Source organism: Calonectris borealis, chromosome 4, assembly GCF_964195595.1.
Source record: "Calonectris borealis chromosome 4, bCalBor7.hap1.2, whole genome shotgun sequence".
Lineage (NCBI taxonomy): Eukaryota > Metazoa > Chordata > Aves > Procellariiformes > Procellariidae > Calonectris > Calonectris borealis.
The window spans coordinates 30218916-30239911 of record NC_134315.1 but is presented as its reverse complement, the minus strand read 5'-3'; the positions used below and the strand labels follow the sequence as shown (position 1 = coordinate 30239911).

General features: G+C 38.2%; 1 protein-coding gene across 19 annotated transcripts in view; it reads left to right on the top strand.

Moving 5' to 3' along the window:
* The window catches only part of FRYL (FRY like transcription coactivator), a 185662-nt gene that overhangs the window by 57072 nt on the left and 107594 nt on the right, over window positions 1-20996 (top strand). For all 19 annotated transcript variants that reach the window (XR_012673492.1, XR_012673491.1, XM_075149039.1 and 16 more), the window contains one exon: window positions 20336-20535. Coding sequence is in view for 17 of the 19 variants with exons in the window: in XM_075149035.1 (XP_075005136.1) it covers window positions 20336-20535 (200 nt within the window). In the remaining 2 variants the exon portion in view is untranslated. The remainder of the gene's footprint in view (window positions 1-20335; window positions 20536-20996) is intronic.

Below are 20996 nucleotides of genomic sequence, written 5' to 3'. Positions count from 1 at the left end.
GGGTGTTATTTCAATTAAAGCAATATACTTTTTGCTAAACTCATAACTAGATTCTGTAATGATTCAAATTGCAGAAGAGAATGCTATTGAATATGGCCCAAATGCAAACCACTCTGTCAGCTACTGTTGCTAGAATAAACTGCATGCTCTGCATGGACTTCAGGAAAGCTCCGGATAAACCGATTGCAACAACCCATATCAAATACCCCATTTTTGCTGACTTTTTTTTTTTTAAACTGTATCTCTGGTCTTTTGTATTTGAAGGGGAAAGGTTCAGACACTAGAGATTTAACAGCATTTAAGAGATCACTGACAAAACAGTATTTATTTATTTAGAAAGGTGACTGCCAACTTCAGAACACTCTGTGGAGCAAAACTGTTGTTTGCTGTGTTATATCCTCTTTGCAAGTAGTTACAGGTTTTCCCCTGTATAGAAAGAAATATTCTTCCTCATTCCTCTACAAAAAGTGATGATGCTAGTCAAAGGAAGCTTTTAAATTGTTAGGTACAGTGCAAAACAAAGGGTGAATTTGAACTTAAAGAGGAAAAGGCCATTCTAAATCAACAGGGGCACTCGGAACCTAAAAGACACTAGGCCATGCTACTGTAAATATGAATTAAGTGTTTGAACTCTGACATTCCCAGTTGCCTGTGCAAATGTCACAAGCAAAGATCTGGTAAAAACTACTTTCTGGGAGAAATTTCAGGAGAGTTGACTGAAACATGATTTGTATAATAGGTTGCCAAGCTGCAATAACAGAAGAAAATAAAATGTGAAGGCATAGAATTGCTTTGTTTTAATTACTTTTAATATTAGAATATTAATTATTGAAAAATTAAGGTATAGAAAAAAATAAACTTTATATCATTGACTTTGCATTGATAACTTGCATTAGACAGATCCAGGATTTTTTGTGGACTGATCAAGAAGTATTTAAAATATGGTGATAGTCAAAAAGCTAGAGGTGGAAAATGTTTCAATACAGTTACAGAATTACATGTTTTATGACTCTTTAATTATTTTCATCAGATTTTAGACCTGATGCCCTAAGTAGGTATAGTTAGAACAAACAAGAAAAGCAATATGTGTAGGACAGATTTTGCCGGTTTAGAATAAATACTACTAATGAATATATAATGCTTTCAAAGTAGTAGTAGAAAACAACAGGCATATAAAAATTTTTCCTCACTCTTTACCTTTTATCATTCTTCCCTTAAGAATCAAGAATTTGAAAATAGAAAGGGGAGAAAGAGTACTTTTCTTCAGATTTACATAGCCTCAGAAATAGACTGCTACGAGTTTAAAAACCCAACAATTTCAAGCTTCCACAAAAAAAAAATTCATTTAAAACATTAATTTTTATAGCTTTCTTGCTCAAGAATTAGTTCAAGTTCTAGAAGTAATTTCGCAAAGAGATCTTAGGAAAGCACAGCATGGGAAGTATAAATGACTCCTCTGGTTCTGCCCATCGGGCACAGCTGGCATGTGATTTGGGGATATTTTCAACTTTACTTTTTGAAGTTTCCTTTGTAGACAATTACTACAGACCAGAATGCTGGTCTAGAAAGATGTATGAATGCTTAAACCCTTGCAAATCAATGCTAACTAATTAATAGATATTGGAGAGAATTGTTATATTCACAATGCTATCAAAGCAGCGTAGCCTTAGGAATTGTTGATTTTCTTCTCTTGCTTCTTTTTTTCATCATCCCTGTTTGCTTCCTTTGTTCACGCTGCTGAACGAGAATTTAAGATCCTCAGGTTAGGAACTGTGGTGTTTGCGAGGGTGCCGGTGCACCGGGGTCACTAGTCAGTAACAACTCAGCTGCTCTTAATGCAGCCAATGTTAGGCTTGGAAAACTGAGTGTCTGACATCTCAGTGGAAACCTGCCTCCTTTTTCTCTCTAACATCTTGTTTGTGCCGGCTATCAGCAGGACGTAGCAGTTGGACCAAATATCACCAGATTTTTACTGTTCTTTCAGCTGCAAATGAGGTCTTGTCCTGGAAAAAAGAGAGGCTGGCAACTGGCATTTCGTTTTTATGACAGCAAAGCAAAGAAAGAAGGAAGCTAACCCAGATGTACTGAGGTTTGTCTGAGAAGTTCAAAGTTTTTTTGATAGCTGTTGGAGACGCTGTGGCCAGAAACCCATGATAGACTGATCGGGGGATATTAAAGTGAAGTCGTGCATTGTTCTGCTTGTAGGGGTATTCTAATCGTTGAACTTCTCTCTTCAGAAATCAACAGGATAGGAAAAGAGGAAGGAGGAATCCAAAACCTAGAAATTCCCTAGCAGAAGTGCATGGATGAGAAAGATTTTGGAGTCTTTTTCTCTTATTTTTTTTATTTCTTAAATAATAATTTAAAAAACCCTGAAAGGGTACTTCAAGCTTTAATTATTACTCCACAGGAAAGAAAGAAAGTGTGTATCACTAATTCTGAAAGAATTATGTAAAGCAAAACAATATGAGCAAAACCAGGTTTCACAAATATGGCGAAAGGTGACCAAAAGGAAAGTGATTCCACTGTTAAAAGTTTTCCTAGCATCTGTCACTGTAGTACTGTTCAAAGGATTGTTTGAATAATTTTTACTTATTTATTTATTTTTAATTTACAGTTTGTGCCTATCTTTTATGGCCGCATTATCCCTCAAAGGGATACGGTAACTGGAAAACTAGAGTGCTCATCTTGGAGAGGATAAGGGAAACAAGAACATAGCTTGTTTAATTGAGTAGGGGAGAGGATGGCAGGACAAGGCCTGGGAGGGCCTTAGGGAGGGCGCAGGCATTGATTCTGTATTTTTGGAAGCAAGCCTGTAGGATTTCACTGTCTAAAATGTGGTGAAGGATCTGAATTATGCCGCCACTGAGCATGAAAACTTTTTGAAGCGTATTGAGCTGAAGTTCAACCTCACTAAAATTGAATTTTGCTGTGCCAAACTGGTGTCTGCCTGGAGATGCAAGTTTTCAGAATAAGAAAAATAGTATGCACTGCTTATTCTGAAGACCTGAAGTGAGGAAGTACTGATTCCTCGGTTAATTTTAGTTTAGATACTGGTTTATTAGATATATTATTGCATTTTTTTAGTTCTTTCTCAAGCTTTCCTCTCTCTTCTGTGCTTCCTTACTTCTCCCAAGACCACTTACATTAATGGTGCTGAGAAGAATAGTGTCAAGTCCTTGAGAATTATTTGGTTTTGTTTTATATTTGCAGTTTTAAGACTAAGGTTATGAAGACTGACTGCCAAAAAGTGATCGTGAATATTGGATAGCTTTAGCTATTTGGGGACTGGGAGAGGTGACAGATACCTGTGAAGGTGCGGAAAAGCAGCTGTGCCGTCTTGACGGGATTTTCTCTGCAGGTTTGTAATTCTCAGGAGCCTCAGTCCCCGATTCCTGCTGACTGGGAGTACTACCCAGAAGCTGTAGGCTAGGCCTCAGTTAACCTTCCGAGTTAATGGCACTGTAGTGTGTGCGTGCTTTGCGTGTGTCTTACCTAAAAAAGTCTTGTGAGAGGGGGATGGGATATTTCCAACTTTTAAATGTGTTGATCTGTCTTGTTAACTTGAAGATGCTTGCTTGTGTGTGGTCTGTGTTGTGAGTCCATTGAGGTGGCAGAGCCTCGTGAAGGGTCACAAGTTTTCATCAGCATCTACAATTGGGAAGAAAACTGGTAGATTTCTCTTGAGTTTCCTCTGTTTTCCTGTTCTGTGCTGCTTGCCAAGTGCAGCTTGATATGATCACATATTTCTGGAGATTAAATACTGCTCCTCCCCTTCAGTTGTGTCTGTGGCTGTAGAGTAGCAGTGCGTTGGTGGTCAGGCCGCCTCCTGTTCTCCATCTGCAAAGAAAGAAAACCATAATCTTATTCTTTTGTGGGTCTAGCAAACTTACAGTCAGCTCAGAAGGAAAGTGGACTTTTATAGCATGATTAAAACAGCTTGGTGTTTTATGATGTTGTCAGTGCGTGACCATACAAACTTAAATACCACATCATCAGGGAAAAAGATGAGCAATGAGCTCTGGATGTGAAACTCAGATTTCTAGGTCAGTGGCAGAGAGTGTAACTCTGCAGAGGCCAGAGTTCGTTATCGTTTCGTGGTTTGTGTTTGGTCTCCTTCCAGGTGTCAGGACCAGAGCGCTCCCTGCTTTGAGGCCCTAACCCCCAACTGAGCTCTCTGGTCACTGCACAGTCCCACCGCGGCCGGACTGCTTCCCTGCTCTCTGCTTCTGTCCCCCTCAAAACTTGTTCAATTGTTAATCTAATCTGTGTTTTATTATTGTAGAATGATTAATGAGGTAATGTTTTCTTAGGATACATACAGATGTTGCCTGTGTATACTTTGATATACTGGAAAAGCTTGAGGTCCAAAACCTTGACCAGAGATTTCCAGGGTTGAGTGGGAATAGTTGGGCAACACATAAAAGCAATTTTGGTAATAGTATACCTGAGCAAGAATGAAGTATTGCTCTGTTTTCAAAATAATGCTACCAGTATATTTATATATTGCAAGCTGGGAGATGGTGGCATTGGCTAGCTATCTGTGCTAATTCTGGTCGGTAACCTAAGTGACCTTATTTTTTTTTCTTCATGTGGCGGTAATAAGGAGCATTGTGGATTATACAATCACTTCTTTGTGATATCCCCTACTAGGAATTTTTACCCTCTGTTCCTGAAGAGGGCCAGATGTTGGAGAATTTTTAAAGCAGAATCTTAATGGTTTCATATCTTTCTTCCAGTATATTTCTTCTTTTTATATTTGTGGCAAACTGTGTAGTCTTCTAAATACCACCCAAATACTGCACCTGTCATTAATGACCAAGCCATAGTTGGTGTTGGTGCGTACAGTTAGGTGCTTAGTTACTTTTCAAGCCTCAAAACCTGGTAGTATTCAAATGACTACAGTTCTGAATGTAGCTGTGATACAATTGTCCTACCTCCTTACAGGCTGCTCTCTTTAAAATATGGTTTTATATATAAACATATTTTTATTCCTGTCCATCAGCATGGAAGACTTCAGAACAGATTTTACCATACTTCATTTTGTAGGCAAGCGTCTGTTACTTTGCTGATAGACTGTGGATATTTTCTGTGTCTTCCTACAAAAATATGAATCCTTATATTTATTTAATTTCTATCAGAAAACAGTGTAGGAAATACTGTTGCAACATTGTATAAACCATGTAGCAGATGTAAATGTGAGACCTTATAAGAGGGAAAGGACATGTTATTTAAAATGAGAACTGAGGGGAAAAAAGAGTTTTCGCTTGCTTTAACAGCCTCTCAAGCCCCAGAGCATGTGTTGAAGGGGTCCATCCAGCAGCCGGGCACTGGGACAGGGGTGTTCAAGGTGTCTGTCCAGCAAAAAGGCACCACGATACTTGTGTGTCTCTCTGTCTTGTGTGTCTCCGTTAGGTCTGGAATCCATGGCCACGGTATGGGAGGTAAGGATGACAGGTGCCACATTCTCTTAATGTCCTGGCTTCCTCTTCAGTTGCCAGAAGACTTCGGATGTGGTTTTTGGAGCTGACAGCGATCAGTGTCTGCATCCTGTCCTACCTCTGTGAGTCATTACAGGTCGCCATGGTTCTTTGTTCTTCGTGGTTCCAGATCTGGGTGTGTTGTGAAACTGCAGGTAGATGTGCAGGGATCTGAATGATCTGCTCACCCAGGTGCCATTCACGCAGGTCATGCCAAGAGCCCTGCTTCCTGCAGCCAGACCTTTCCGTTCATACCAGTCTGAGCCGTTCAGTTACAGTTCTCTGCAATGCTTTTTAGAGTTTATAAGAATGTATTGAAACCAGATAAAGGTTCTTATTGTGGAGAAAGCAAACTACTTTCTGGAGTAAATTAGAATCAGATAAAAGGTTTAAATGGAAGTTGAGGAAGGTAGGAGAAAAAAGCTTTTTCTTCCTCCTTTGAGAAGGAAGACAATTTTTTGGACAATTGAATTTCGTTAGTTACCTAGATGTGCAAAAAATTGGGTTTTGTTGTTTTGTTTTGACTCCGCAGCAAACTTACTGTAAGAATATACTTTTGAAAATGTTGATTCTCTCTTTTTTCCTCCTTGGCATGTTTGTGTTAAACATGACAGATGGAGTTAGTCTTCAGAGGTTTATTTCCCTTTTCAGCTCCTATGTTCATGTGGAGGATTACTAGGCAAAACTGACAGAATCGGAGTGTAGAACAGCTGTTCTTTCCTGAAATTGATACTTAATGCATAAGACTTATTTTAACCCTGATCTCTGTATGCTTGAGCATATTCCAATGCTCAAGTGTATTTGTTTGTTTATTCTCTTGTTTAATCCTTGTGTGTATATCTAACACTTTAATTTTCAAACCTAGGTCAGTATAAGAAATACTACTATGATATTTCTGAGTACTTCACTAGGCAGTTACTTACAATGATGTGAAAATGCTCTTTAAATGGACCCAGTCTGGCCTAATGTAATGTTTTTGAGCTTTAACTTGTAGAAATATTTTTCATTTGAAATATTAATATGCTTATATAGAGCATATTAAAATAAGTTAATTTGGTTTCTTTATAGAGTTTTAAAAATAGGTTTTGTTTTTTTAATGATACATGATTTGAAGTTATTGGTTACTTTATAACTGATGCTCCAGAGTCTTTTTCCAAAATAGCTTTTTACAGCAAAGCTGCAAGTATTCATTACTTTTTGCATTTACTCAGGAAAGGTATCAGTTTGACATTAATGAGGATAATTGAGGATAATGAGCATAATGAGGATAATGAGGAAAAGTTTTTTCCTCTTTCTACTGGGAGCTGGAATTGCCCTCTTCTCACAAGGAAAGAATAAGCAGGCAGTGGGAGGGGGGGTTTAAACAAACTACCTTGGGTTGTCCTCGGTGAGAGAACTCCTTGCAACAGCTGCTGGCTTCTGACACTATCTTTTTGGAAATAATATCGAGCGTAAATTTGTTGAGCATTTTCTCATTGTTTTTTCTTTCAGTACAGTGCATCAGTAGGGTTTTTTATATCCTTAATTCTTCAAACTGAGTATGTGGAGTTTTGTTTTTCCAGAGAAATGTGGATTAGGAAAGATGAGCGAAGGTATTTAAGTTTCCTTTTCTGTTTGCTGGTTAACTTAAGGCATGCCTATGATCACTTTGACCTTGTTACTTGATGCATTTTTTGTGTGTGGTGTATATGGATCTGTTAATATACTAAAAGGAAACAAAACCTCATCATAGATGATGTGTTTGCAGTGACAAGTGTTAGAATTAAATTGGCTGTGCAGCCCATATATCAGTGTGTTTGTATTCCTTTGATACTATATACTTGCCTTAGTTTTAGTTTTTTAGGTACTACTTCTTAAAGCTTTAGATTTAGGGTTTAGTTTGTGCTTTTTTTTCTCTTCACATAAGTAGCGTACCATAAAAATGAAGTCTTTATTCAGAGTCAGTTCACTGTCATCATTGCTGTGGAAATGTGTGCTTCCTTAACTTGTAGAACAAATATAATTCTCTTTCCTTCTCTTTCTACTCTTCTAGTCCCTAGGCCTGACTGGTGTGTCTTCCCACTGCTGCCTTTGCCTCCCTTATGCTTTTTAATCTAACACCACTTAGCCAAGCATTGATATAATTTTATTGCCTTTGTTAGCTTATGCTTAGCATAGGATTCAGAGCATCAATGTGTTTCCAGCCTGGTGCAGTCTGGATAGCCCAGGAAGGAAAAAATTGATTTCTCTGTTAGCAGTAAATGTTCTGTTCTCTGTCCTGCTTCCCCCACCCCCACGGGCTGAGCAGGGCACACTTTCCATACTAAGCAGAAAGGGCATGGGGGAGAAAGTGTGCATGCAAGTTTACCCACAGACTTACCTGTCACTTGAGAAGTTGACCGTCGTTCTGTGGCTCTCAAACTGCAGTCCATCAGCTGGGAAAGGGAATGGAGAGAAAGCAAACTGCCCCTAGCAAGCTTAAATTTGCTCAGTAGGAATCTGCATCCCCCTTGGAAACTTCCTCTAAAAAAAAAGGGGTGGGAGGAAGGTCCGCTAATGGCGAAATACTGGAAAACATTGTTACAGGTGACAGGATTATACATACCTGCTAAGCTCAAATGGATACCTTATTTCTGGATCCTTATTGGTGCAGTTTGGGTAAATACTTGCAGCTAGGCTGGGAATCCAGCAGCGAGCCATGGGATGGGACGGTGTCAACATTTTCAGCTTTTACATTGTCAGAGAAAGTTGTAACTGCTTGTGTCTGTAGAGAAGAAATTGGTGACACGAATCATTGGAATTGATGCCAGATAGCTAGACATCTGAGCTGAGTTCCTTCCAGTTGTCCTTCTGACTCCAGGAGTTAGAACTGAGGGAATAAGGAAAGATATGTGGTGCTTTCACGGGTTATGGCCTCTCGGCTATTATGTGAATGCATAGTACTATCGAAAAGCATGATAACCATGACTGGTATGGTGATGAGCCTGAGTTGATAGGTCCTCTTGAAAGCCAGGGAATACTACTAGCTCAGACTTAGTCGTGGCTTGGTTTACATTTTCCTAAGGGCAGGTGGATCAGAAGAACTAACAGAACAAGACAAAGTTACGCTATTCTATCCTTGCTCTCCATATTCAAAAGGAAGTTGTCACCTTTATTCCTGTTGCAAAAATAATTTTAAATAAAAAATAAGTGTAAGCTTTTTTTTTTTGCAATTTAATCACGATGGAATAGAATTGCTTCTGTGTTTGCATCGTTTTTGAAGGCATGATTTAAAAAGCTGTAGAAGCCTAACGTTGAGTTATAGGAAGTAAAGAAATAAATTTAGGTTTTTTTATGCTTATATGGTTACTCTTTTGAGGGAATGCAAAATTTGCAAATGAGTGAAACTTGGCAGTTATATATGCTCAGTTATTATAGTTCAGTATTTTGAAGGAAACTGAGATACCAGGATACATACCTCTGTTACCTGACAGCTCAGCACTAGTACTTTGCTGGTGCTATGCAAAGTATTTGACAGTAGGGTCATGTTAGGTCTTCACAGTAAGTCTACTGGGAAAGAAGACAGTAGGCAACAGATATGTGCTTGGAGTGGTATCTTTTCTCTGAGAAGTTTGCAACTTGATTACAGAACTATTTTCCAGCAGAAATTTGTATATTAAGTCTAACTTGCTTTATTATGTATGCAGCTTTAAATTGAATTGAAAATTACCATTGAGAATTTAACTTATAGTCCTGAACCTTTACATTCCTGCCATTATCCTACTTCCATATGTGATGGATTGTGTTCTAGATTATGGACAGATGAAAGAGACTTATCCTTTATATTCTTTTAAGCTGATCTTGCATGAGAATGGCTTTCTGACAGTGAAGCAAAGCACGTTAAATATATTAGCAGTTTGGAAGTATGCTATGAAATAAATCTGATGTGTTTCTAAGTGAAGTTTTCTGTGAAATTCAAAATATTATTTTTAATTAAAATGGTTTATCTGAAGAGGTTTCCTATTCTGACAGTTGTTCTAGAAAAGGAATTACATAAGCTACGTTTTTAATGGTCTGACACTTTAATGGTCCGGATTTCCTGGTGGCATGCCATAATCAAGAATGACTGGGCAGGACTTGAGACAATTGAGTTCAAACCGATTTTCCTCTTCCCCTCCAATTTTTGTGCTTTGTCACATTGTTTTCCAATGTGTATGGTTTGGTCTTTGGCGTCTTGTGGTATCAAAATTATTTTTTAATGTCGTCTTTTTTTTTTTCCTGTCTGATAATAATATACATGCCTGGTCTACCATAGAAGGCTCTGTAAAGTGGTTCACATAATGAGTTGTACTTCTTCTTTTATATGCTCTTAGCAATTTCAGATAGTATTTCCCATCTGTGTCCTAGCTGTTATGTTGTTAAGGATTTTTTAAAATGTAAATATGTAAAATTGGTCTTACATACATCTTAGTGATTTTTTTAAAATTTAGTTTCAAATTTCTTGTTTGCAAAGGTAGTTGCTTGTGCCATAGATGGGACATTCTGCCCTGCCATCCCATACTAAGTTAGAATTACATAGCGTGAGAGATCAGGTGAGCTTTAGCAAATACCTTTGAAACTGTAGCTTGTAGCAGCCTTTGCTGCTCTCAAGTCCGACTTTCTCAGTGGACAGAGTGAGCCCAGCAATGACTAATAGTCGGTTTCTGACTGGCTGCCCTGGATGTCCTGGCACTGTCCCGAATGTCGGATCTTGACCTCTTTTTCAACCATTACATTTCTTAATAAAAGTATTTGTGTTTTGTACCTTCCATAGATATAAAAGTACCCACCCATCTGATTCAGGTGATTGTACATGATGCACATGGCTGTTGTTCATTCTGTCCAGTCACAATTCTATAGAGAAGCAGGTTCTCTATATAGAGTATGAGGATAATGTGTTCCTCTGCTAACAATTTTTAAGGATTGCTGTGATTTTTTTTTTTTTTTTTGATCCGAAAGAAAGCTTTGCTCAGGGATAAACACTTAAACTGTTATTTTGCAGTGCATTAGTGATGCTCCTTTCCACAAATGAGAGAGGTTTAGAAGGGTGGTTTTGCCAGTTTTGCTACTTGTCACCTATGTATAAAGGTAAGAGGAATGACTAGCATAGTCCTCATTTAAGAAGTGGCAAAGCCAATAGGATTTACTTTGGGAAATGTGTAGCCCAGTTTCTCTCTTCTCATGTATCTGAGTTTAGGCAAAAAAAGTTTTTAAAAATAATTTTCCTGATTTTATTGCTGTTATCTGTTTTATTTTTCTGTCTGTTCTGGAGTTTCAGGGAAGAAATTATATACCTATTTTATTTTGAAACTTATGAAAATAAAGTAAGGAAGAGATTGCAAGATATGAAGTCCTGTACAGGGACTAGAATATGTGCCAGTTAGAATTTGCTCAGCCATTAAAGCAGCTAGGCAAGAAGAATTTCTTGTTCTCTTCACAGTACTTCCTCAAGGAGTGTCTGAATATTAGTACGCAAAAGACGGAAAGGTGCTATGTGGCTGAGAATATAGCAAAAAGTCTCCAGAAGATTTTGGTGATGGGGATTTTAGAAGGGGGGAGAGAGACCTTTCAGGGACTTGTCTGTGTTTGACAGTAGGGTACTGACTTCATACATCTCGGACCATGTTCATAGGTGTGGAAAAGATGGAGGAGAAATTTTCTTCTAAACTTAAATTTAGTTTTAAGTTAAATAACAAAATAACAAAATAATAACAAATTTAAATAACAAAATATACATTTTGTTATTTAAATAACAAAATAACAAAAATCATCACTTTTAAGTTTGAAGCAATATTACTGAAACATATTTCTCTTTTGCTTTCTCCCTTGTAGGAGACTGGTTGGATTTCTAGAAAGAATTATGCCAAATGAAAATCTAAAAATTGCAGTTTATGAATGAAATTGTCAGATATATTAACAGCAGTGGGGGAAAAAGACTACTGAATCTTTGGAAGGACCTAATGACCTAGTTATAAGGCAGAACTTCAAATTTGGGGATCATCAGTAGCAACTAAGGGATTAGTATCTGCTAAGGGATTGTAATCTGGCCCAGATATCTAGTTTTCTAGGTTTTGCCAGATTAAGATTTTATGCCTTAGAATTTCTGCTGTCTCTGTGTTGGCCTGAAGTAATGTTTCTATTAACGTTTACTAGCAGAGAAGTCTGCATTTTGGGGAAAGCTAAGACTAAATTTCTTGCCTGTGTTTTCAGAGGCTTTGAGAGCAGAAAACAAGCTTCATGTGAGTACCTGTAACTAGACAAATTGGCAGCTGCTCTCCTGGTTGAGTCAACTTTCCATAAAGAAAGGATGTTCATATTTGTTGGGGGTAGAAAAATGATTTGTATGATAAAGCTCCAGAAGATTTCTGTGAGGATTTTTGTTCTGTGTTTTTTTTAAGTCCAAATGAAAGCTCAGCTGTCATAGTACCAGTTCCCACAATGCATTCAAAAAACTTTCCTTTCCTTTCTGTAATCCATCCCAGGGCATCCTTCACATTTTAGCCATATGCTTAAGAAGCTACTTGTTGAAATAAACTCATATTCTGTTTATTGATGCAGCATTCATTTACGTTTCTTCGTTCCACAGCTTGGCTAAAATGTAATATAAACATATCTGAAGCTCCTTAGATAAATTGTCACTAGGGAAGTGTTTCTACTGCAGAAGTAAAATGTAAGTTCCGATATAGACATGGAGGGGAAGTTACCAATACACATGTAACTTCCTCTCACTGAAAGGTTTGACTTGGCTTCACAGATATTATACTGAACCATACTGCTGAACTAAGCCAGTTCTAAGCCTGTTTTTACTTCACAGATGGGTAATCCATTCATCTTACTAACATGTGACATTTCATAAATGCATGACAGAAGTACCAGCTACTACTGCTAGTTCTTTAATTCTTCTAATCATATTCACATAAAATCAGTGAAAGAGAGAGGTGAATAAGAATTTGCAATCTGGGCTCTTTGTCCATGTGGCTTGTTAATGAGAAAATGGTTCTTCTTTGCCTGTTCATGTAGTGTGGATGTTATCTTTGTGTCTTTGTTAAACATTTTCCAAAGATAATTCGCTGTATACTGCCAACGCAGAGAAAGAAGAGAGAATGCCATGCCTCATGTCACTGGATGAATTAGTTGTGTAGTCCGTATTGAAAATAATAGGATGTTTTTTATAGAATCAGAGAATAGTTTGGGTCGGAAGGGACCTTTAAAGGCCATCTAGTCCAACCCCCCCCTGCCATGGGCGGGGACATCTTCAACTAGATCGGGTTGCTCAGAGCCCCATCCAACCTGACCTTGAATGTTGCCAGGGATGGGGCATCTACCACCTCTCTGGGCAACCTGTTCCAGTGTTTCACCACCCTCATTGTAAAAAATTTCTTCCTTATAGCTAGTGTAAATCTACCGTCTTTTAGTTTAAAACCATTCCCCCTTGTCCTGTCGCAACAGGCCCTGCTGAAAAGTTTGCCACCTTCTTTCTTATAAGCTCCCTTTAAGTACTGAAAGGCTGCAATAAGGTCTCCCCGAAGCCTTCTCTTCTCCAGGCTGAATAACCCCAACTCTCTCAGCCTTTCTTCATAGGCGAGGGGATCCATCCCCCTGATCGTTTTCATGGCCCTCTTCTGGACTCAACAAGTCCATGTTTTTCTTGTGCTGAGGGCTCCAGAGCTGGACACAGTACTCCAGGTGGGGTCTCACCAGAGTGGGGTAGAGGGGCAGAATCACCTCCCTTGACCTGCTGGCTGTGCTTTTTTTATGCAGCCCAGGATAGGTTGGCCTGGGCTGTGAGCGCACATTTGTCAGCTCATGTCCAGCCTATCATCCACCAGTACCCCCAAGTCCTTCTCGGCAGGGCTGCTCTCAATCCGTTCATCCTCCAGCCTGTATTGACGCTGGAGGTTACTCCTCCCAGGTGCAGGACCTTGCACTTGGCCTTGTTGAACCTCATGAGGTTCACACAGGCCCACTTCTCGAGCTTGTCCAGGTCCCTCTGGATGGCATCCTATCCCTCAGGCGTGTCGACCGCACCACTCAGCTTGGTGTCGTCTGCAAACTTGCTGAGGGTGCACTCGATCCCACTGTCTCTGTCATTGATGAAGATATTAAACAGTACTGGTCCCAGTACGGACCCCTGCGGGACACCAGTCTGTCACCGATCTCCATCTGGACATTGAGCCATTGACCACTACCCTCTGTATGTGACTATCCAACCAATTCCTCATCCACCGAACAGTCCATCCATAAAATCCGTATCTCCAGTTTAGAGAGAAGGATGTTGTGGGGGACTGTGTCAAAGGCCTTACAGAGGTCCAGATAGACAACATTGGTAGCCCTTCCCATGTCCACTGATGTGGTCACTCCATCATAGAAGGCCACTAGGTTGGTCAGGCAGGACTTGCCCTTGGTGAAGCCATGCCGGCTGTCTCGAATCACCGGAACTATGGATCACAGGAACTATGTATCCAGACTAAGATATGAGAAATATGGAAGAAAGAGCAGATTTTTTTTTTCTTGGTCATATATATTCTAATGTATTTGGACTGATTTCAGTTTCAACCACTGTGTTTATATTTGTGGTGTTACCAATCAGTAAGTGTATATCATGTAAAGCAAAAGAATGTCTAGGTAACACAATCTATGAAAATTTGTGTGGTCAGTGGCCCTTAATAGATACATAATTTCACTGGCAACAACTGTGGATTTTATTCACATTATTTAGGTTATCTTGTAAAGTGACATGCTGATGGCATCAGGAGGCTTCTTCGCCTCTTCCTTCACTTTCAGGTTTTCATACCAGTATCAAGAATAAATTTTTATTAGGTACTTTTTTTAAAAAGCATCCTAAGAATGCCTCAAAAAATGGCATCTATCAGAAACTTATTATCTTAGTCCATCTAAGCACATTATTGAGAATAATATACACCACTGAAAAAATTGGAATAGCATTTATAATATAACTGGAAGTGGTTAAAATAAGTATATAAGTATATTTTACAAGTTTGCAATTCTTCTCTTTTATTGTAATCTATTAGCACAGTTTAAAATTAGTAACATTTTGCTGGTAAATGAGTGTTAATGAAATAAATGGAAAAATCTGGATAAATGCAGTGTCATGCAGAAGTATCTACCATGTCTGCAAAGACCGCTGACTCCAGCACTTGTGTGATGCTGGCGAACCAAGGAACAAGCCAGAGCTGCGTGTGCAGCGGTGCTGGCTGTGCATGAGATCAGCTGGGACTCAGTACAACTAGAGCTAGTAAGGCAGTAATAAATCCGACTTACGGACAGATGTGCACTATCACTAGTGATACATAGTTTGGACAAAAACCAGTGAAGTAGACCTGACTGCTCTACTGTGTTGTCCCATGCTTCGGCAACCGAGGTAAACTGGCTGGATAAATGAATTTCAACTGCATCCTCCCATCGCTACTCTGAAATCCAAGAGATTTAAGGGAAGAATGGCTCTTTCTTTATATTTGTCCATAGACTGGAGGCTAAGATTTGGAATATGCATATGTTATTAGCGCAGTATATGTTGAACTTTGTTGTCTTCATAAAGATGTTCACCATTTCTCTCATTCAAATCATGAAGTTTTTTCACTGGTATGAGTAAGGAGACTTTGGAAACAACAGAAGCCTGATGGTCTACAAGAATTGTAGAATTGTGAAACAATGATACAGTTATCGAAGAAGTTGTCTCTAGAAAACAGACTGCTGGTCTGGGACACGGGAAACCTAGGTTTAACTTTTTGCCTCTGCTCCTAATTTGTTAGGATAATACTGGATAGGTTGCCATCTCTTTTGAGCATTGACATCCTTATTAGGAAAAAATAATGGTTCCTTTGGTAAAATAACTGAAGATTTGTTGCTATGAAGCACTCTAACAATTGTTACAGATATGTTTCCATGTATATTAATATCACTTCTATGAGGTAGGATGAAATGTTCTAGATGTTTATCAGAATAGAAGACAAGGAGCTTAATTAAAATTCCTTTAAGTAACCACACAGATAATATTTTCAATCTTTGGGAATTTTTCATATTGTCAGTTGCACATGCAAACCCTATTCTGCAACAAGTATCACAGGAAACTTGAAAATACCTGTGATATCACGTGTGCTGCAAAAATAATAATAAAAAGCGTAATCATTAAATGTGAGCTGTGTGAAATGATTTACTACCTTAGCAATGAACTTAAAAATAGCAACCAAGAATATGATCTGCTTGATGATCCTATGGAGGCCCTCTCAAAAGTGTGTTGACTATCCTTATTTTATAGTTGGATACCTTGTTTAAAATACATAAAATAATTCTAGATGTATTTTCAGGTATCTCAAAAGAGGGGAGATACCTGATGGAAGTTTTGCTTCAGTCCGACCATTTCAGCTTCCTGAGAAACAGCAGTAACTGAAAGCAAATTTCAGTTAAAGGAAAAGAGATGAAAAACTTTAAAAGTACTATTTAAAGCACATATGAAGTGTCAACACTTGGCTAAGTGTACAGCAGTACCAAAAAAAGTGTACGAAAGCTAAAAATCATGATTTCATATTAGCCATGAAGTAAAATGCACTCACAGACTGTCAGAGGCTGGGGTGCGTTTGTTATCTTCTGGTATCTGCTTTGTATGTTTGAATCCTGAATAATCTCATTGGTAAATAGGACACTGCTCCTCAAAATCCTCAAATACTCAATGCGTTTGGGCTATACAGAGAGAAGCAGGATGATAAAAACAGCATTCTTTAATATCAACTTGGGTATTAAGTAACCTTTCCTAGTTCTGGACACTTGTGTTTAACATGAAACAACTTTGTTTCTAATTTAGCATACATCAGAGTGTGTTGCCTTTTGACCTAGGAGTATGTTGTCTATCTAATTATCCTTTGTATTGTTTTACTGTTCCTTGAAACTATCCAAACGATTTGGTATGGCCCTAGCAACCAAACAATACTGTTTAACAGAGACTTCCTGTGACACTTGCTCCCAGATTTCCCACGTAGCGCTAGCTCGTACCAGAGTAAACAAACAGGATATTGTTTCAAGTGAATAACATTCAGTGTTTTCAAGTGATTTATGAAAGTAGTTTTTTGGTTTTGAACTGTTGCAAGTGGTGTGATTTTTTTGGTTCCAGATTTCATCTGAAGTTCTGTGGAATGGTCCATGTTTTGAAGCTTCAAAATAATGTTTGAAACTTAAATTTTCACTGTTAGCAAAGAGCAAAGAATGGTTTATGCTTTGATGGCAAAGAATAGCAGAAATATATTATTTAATCCTGTCCTGTAATGAGATTTTTTTTTTTTTCCATTAAACATGCTATTTAAAATCCACGTAGACCCTTCTTACAGTGTTACGGATTGCAAGTTCATGAGTAAATGAATCCCACTGAACATAATTATACCAGATAATAATGTTGTTTGACCTAGTTAAGAAATCTGATAATAGATTTTTGGCTTTTCTTTAAGGAACTACTATATATCATCTTAATAAACACAGTCAAGCTCCCTCCCCTTTTTCCTTCCAATGTGTTTTTTTTCTGTGTGTGTTTAACTAAATTACTGGTTTTACACAGCAGATAAAACCACAAACATTGTCATGATATACAAGGCAAGAGTCGTTAATGTGAACCATTAACGCTGTCATGAATTAGAGCCCTCAGCAAGTTCATAGATGAAAGTGAATCCTAGTCATTTATTCTGCCTTTTGAATATGCTGACATTTCAGCAAAACCAAGATACTTGTAATCCTCTCATGGCAGCGTTTATAATTGCTTCCGTTTGACATTTTTCCCTTGATTTTTTGGGGAGATTTATTACCAACTGAAGAGTTTGTGCATGTGAACACAGAGATTAGTAACATGTACGACTGTAGGATAGCCTTAACTCTGCTTTGCTGCTGAAAGAGTAAAAAGGCAAGCGCTCAGACCTGCATTGACTCTCCTCTTTGTGCTGGTGCAAGCGTATGTGTGGTCATGTGGTGAGCGAATTGGACCACTGATTGTGTTAAACTTAACCTGGGGAAAAAAATGAATACGTATGCTGCTTTTCCAGTTCAGTTCATTACACAGCTGCACACTTGTGTTTGCTTGCACAGGAGAATGGTACAGGGAAGGAGATAGCTGGCTGCGAGGGATTGCATTCTTTGACAGTACTGCAGCCTATGCCATCTGAAGGGGGCTGTGTGAAACTGTAGCCAAGGAGTGGGGTCCGTGGCATTGCAAGCTGATGTAAGGCTGTCCTGGTACCGTGTTCCCCTGGCTCCATGGTCGTGCCCTCTGCCTTGCACTGAAATTTCTGTAACACTTCTGGGAGCTGGTCTTGTTGTAGTCCAGTTGCTTCTTTTTTTCTTGCCAGGGTTAGGTTTTTGTCCAGTTTATCCATTTTGAGTTGATTTCCTATGTTGTCGCATGAGCCTGGGCGGAGGATTTGCCTGCAGTATGCCTGGGTTTACATCAGCCTAAGCAGCCTTGGGGTTTCATCTTTAGTGAGAGAAGCTGTTTTGTAGCTTTGAAAGTTAACATACTAAGATGGTCTCTTACTTAGGATTAGTTTACTAATGCAAAGTAAAGATAGTACTTCGAAGATGATCAGCTCTCAATGTTTTCCCAATTCTTAAATGACAGGGGCATTTTAAAGCAATCTTTTGAAAACTGGAGACAGAAATGTATTTTGTAAAAACACTATTAAGACTTGTCTACATAAAGCAAATCTAGATGTAGTTCTGGATTAAGGAGCACGTTAGTCCTTCTCAGTTTCCCTATAGAGAGACAAGAGCTGGTTGAGTACCAGCTTCTCATTGTTCAGGAGCGTGGACTGGACCGGGGCTGTGGCACGTTCCCTTAAGTCCCCAGTCCTGATAATGTGGGGCTTCTGGCACACTCCAGTAGGGTAAGCCTAGAAGGAGCCAAAGCAGCTGCTTTGCTAAATTTCTTCTGACCAGACACAGCTAATGATGTTCAAAAGGAGATTTAAACGTCTTATTTTTTTCCAGTCTGTTAGCTTCAATTTGTTATTTAAAATAAGAGTCCCAATTTGTCTGTTGAGTAGAACAAAGCTTTAGCTTTCTTAGAAACTCTCATATTTAAGATAGAAGCAACTGTTTATTTAGAAATGTGTGGTATCTGTTAGGAGTACTGTTAGGTATGTTCAGAAATGCTTGCATGCATGTCGTTCTGGCGTTGCCCTGGTTGCTGGGAACTCAGCTCTGTGACCTTGGCAAGTCCTTCCAGCCTTGAAGGTGGCATACTGCAATTTATGTACAGGAAAAAATAAGCATTACTCCAACTAGACAGCAAGTTTGTACAAAAAATACTTATGCAAGGTCACCTTCCTTTTTGATTAGAGACTAAGGTAGTTGTGACCGTTCTGTTTTCACTTGTGCTGAATTGTTTTTCACTTCAGTAATGCGTTTGATAATTGAATACTTTCTATGGAAGTTGAGGAAGTCTGAGTTATGTAAAATGTAACTTTCTGAGGTGATAGGAGAAATGAATGGCTGAGACTCAGACTTGGGAGGATGCGAAAGGTTTGGTCTCCATGGCAACCAGTATTTTCATGAATGAGTTGAACACTGAAAAAATGTTTCAGTAAAAATGGTGGATAATATTTAGTTAATAGGAATTGCACAGGTACAAGTTGAAAACACAAAAATTTTGAAAGTTCATCAAAATTGGCTAAGTGCAGCTCCTCACACTTTAACTGCAAAAAGTCTTAAAGAAGCTTACCTGAACAAATGGTGGTATGTAATACAATAAAATAGACTGAGACTAGGTTCTTATACAACTATCTTAGGAAAATGAAATCTTTACATCAATAGGTAAGAATTCTTAATATAAATTCCTAAGGTCAATAAATAAAATAACGTCTGCAATCATGGAATATGCTAGAGAAATACCAGACCTTTCTGGGTACATCTGTGGCATTGTCAGAGATGTCAATAGTTATTTTGATTTATAGTGTGCAAGACAAGAGTTGTAATTTTTTACTGTAATTGTAATGTGTATGTCAAAGTCATGTATGAGTGAGTTCTGATACCTGATTTTCAGTACTGCAATTCACATTGGGTGGCAGCAGTTATAATAAAGAAATGTTTTTGAGTGCTTAGGGAGGAAAATAAAATGAAAAGTGGATAAATATATGTAAACTTAGCATATGACAATTTCAGTATAAGAGTGAAAGCGCTAATCCTTAGAGAGGGAGACTAATATATCTAGTATTATTTATATTGATCAATTAATTAATATTTCTGATAAGGAACAAGTCTTTCAGATTAGTGACTAGAGAGTGGAGAAAAATAGTTAGCATGACTTGTCTAGAAAGGGTTTGCGTTCTGGTTAGGAAAATCAGCTTACTGACAAAAAGTGCCGAGAGGGGCTAAGGAAGTATTTCTCTTGAAGATATTTGGACACCAAGTAGAAATTTGAACTTCGTGGACTATTTATAAAAATTGGATCAATCAGATGCATCTCACAATATAGGGAGATAACCCTTTAAATTGAACTTTTGATTTTTAGTCATACTTGTACTGAAGATACCAGATATTAAAAGCTCTAAACTGTATCATGATCATCGTACAGTTGTGTTCAGCATGGGGCTGTTCACACAGCATAAGGCAGTTTTGTGTTTTATCAATTAAAAAAAAAGAGTTACATTGTAAACTCTTATGCAACTTATCTTTACAGTAGAATTTCCCACCTAAATAAAAAAAAAAATTCTTGTTGGATGTTATAGCTAGTTATTTCCTTCTTCTGATTTACAGAATTTACTGCGTGAATATATCTCTGTGGTGAACGGGAAAGTAGAGAAGTGACAGGCATTGTGTTTAGAAGCTCTGCTTTATCGCTCTATTTTTCTTTTTTTCTATAGCCTCCACGCCACCCAGCAGAGTAAATAAACGCAGAGTTTCTCCAAGTGTTGTTTCCACCTGGGAAAAGAGAGGCATCATCATGTCTAACATTACTATTGATCCAGATGTCAAGCCTGGCGAGTATGTCATCAAAAGCCTCTTTGCTGAATTTGCTGTTCAAGCTGAAAAGAAAATTGAAGTTGTAATGGCTGAACCTTTGGTGAGTCCTTTTTCTTCCATAGAATCCCTTGAAATGGTCCTGCTTTTTTTCTAGAATAGGCTTATTTATCATATGTATGGTTACTGAAAAAAACATCTGCAGATATTGTTGACTTTTCAAAGGGATTATCTCAAGAATAAATAGGCTTCTGCAAACAGGGTTGCTACCTGGATTATCTTTTATTGACTTCCGTTAAAACTGTTATGGAGTGGTTACTGGAAACAAGACCTCTTAGTATTCTTAAGTTCTGTGAAGTTACAAAAGGAAATAGTGACAACAAAATATGTTCCTTCATTAACACTGTAAAGCGTTTCCTGTTGATGTTTCTTTGAAATAATACTTTGACAATATACTTTCAAGAAAAGATGCATTTGGTTTGTTTTCCCAAGTAATGACACTAACACCTGGAAGAATATAGCAGCCAGTATATATTGCAGATTAGGCAAAATGCAAAAATCTGT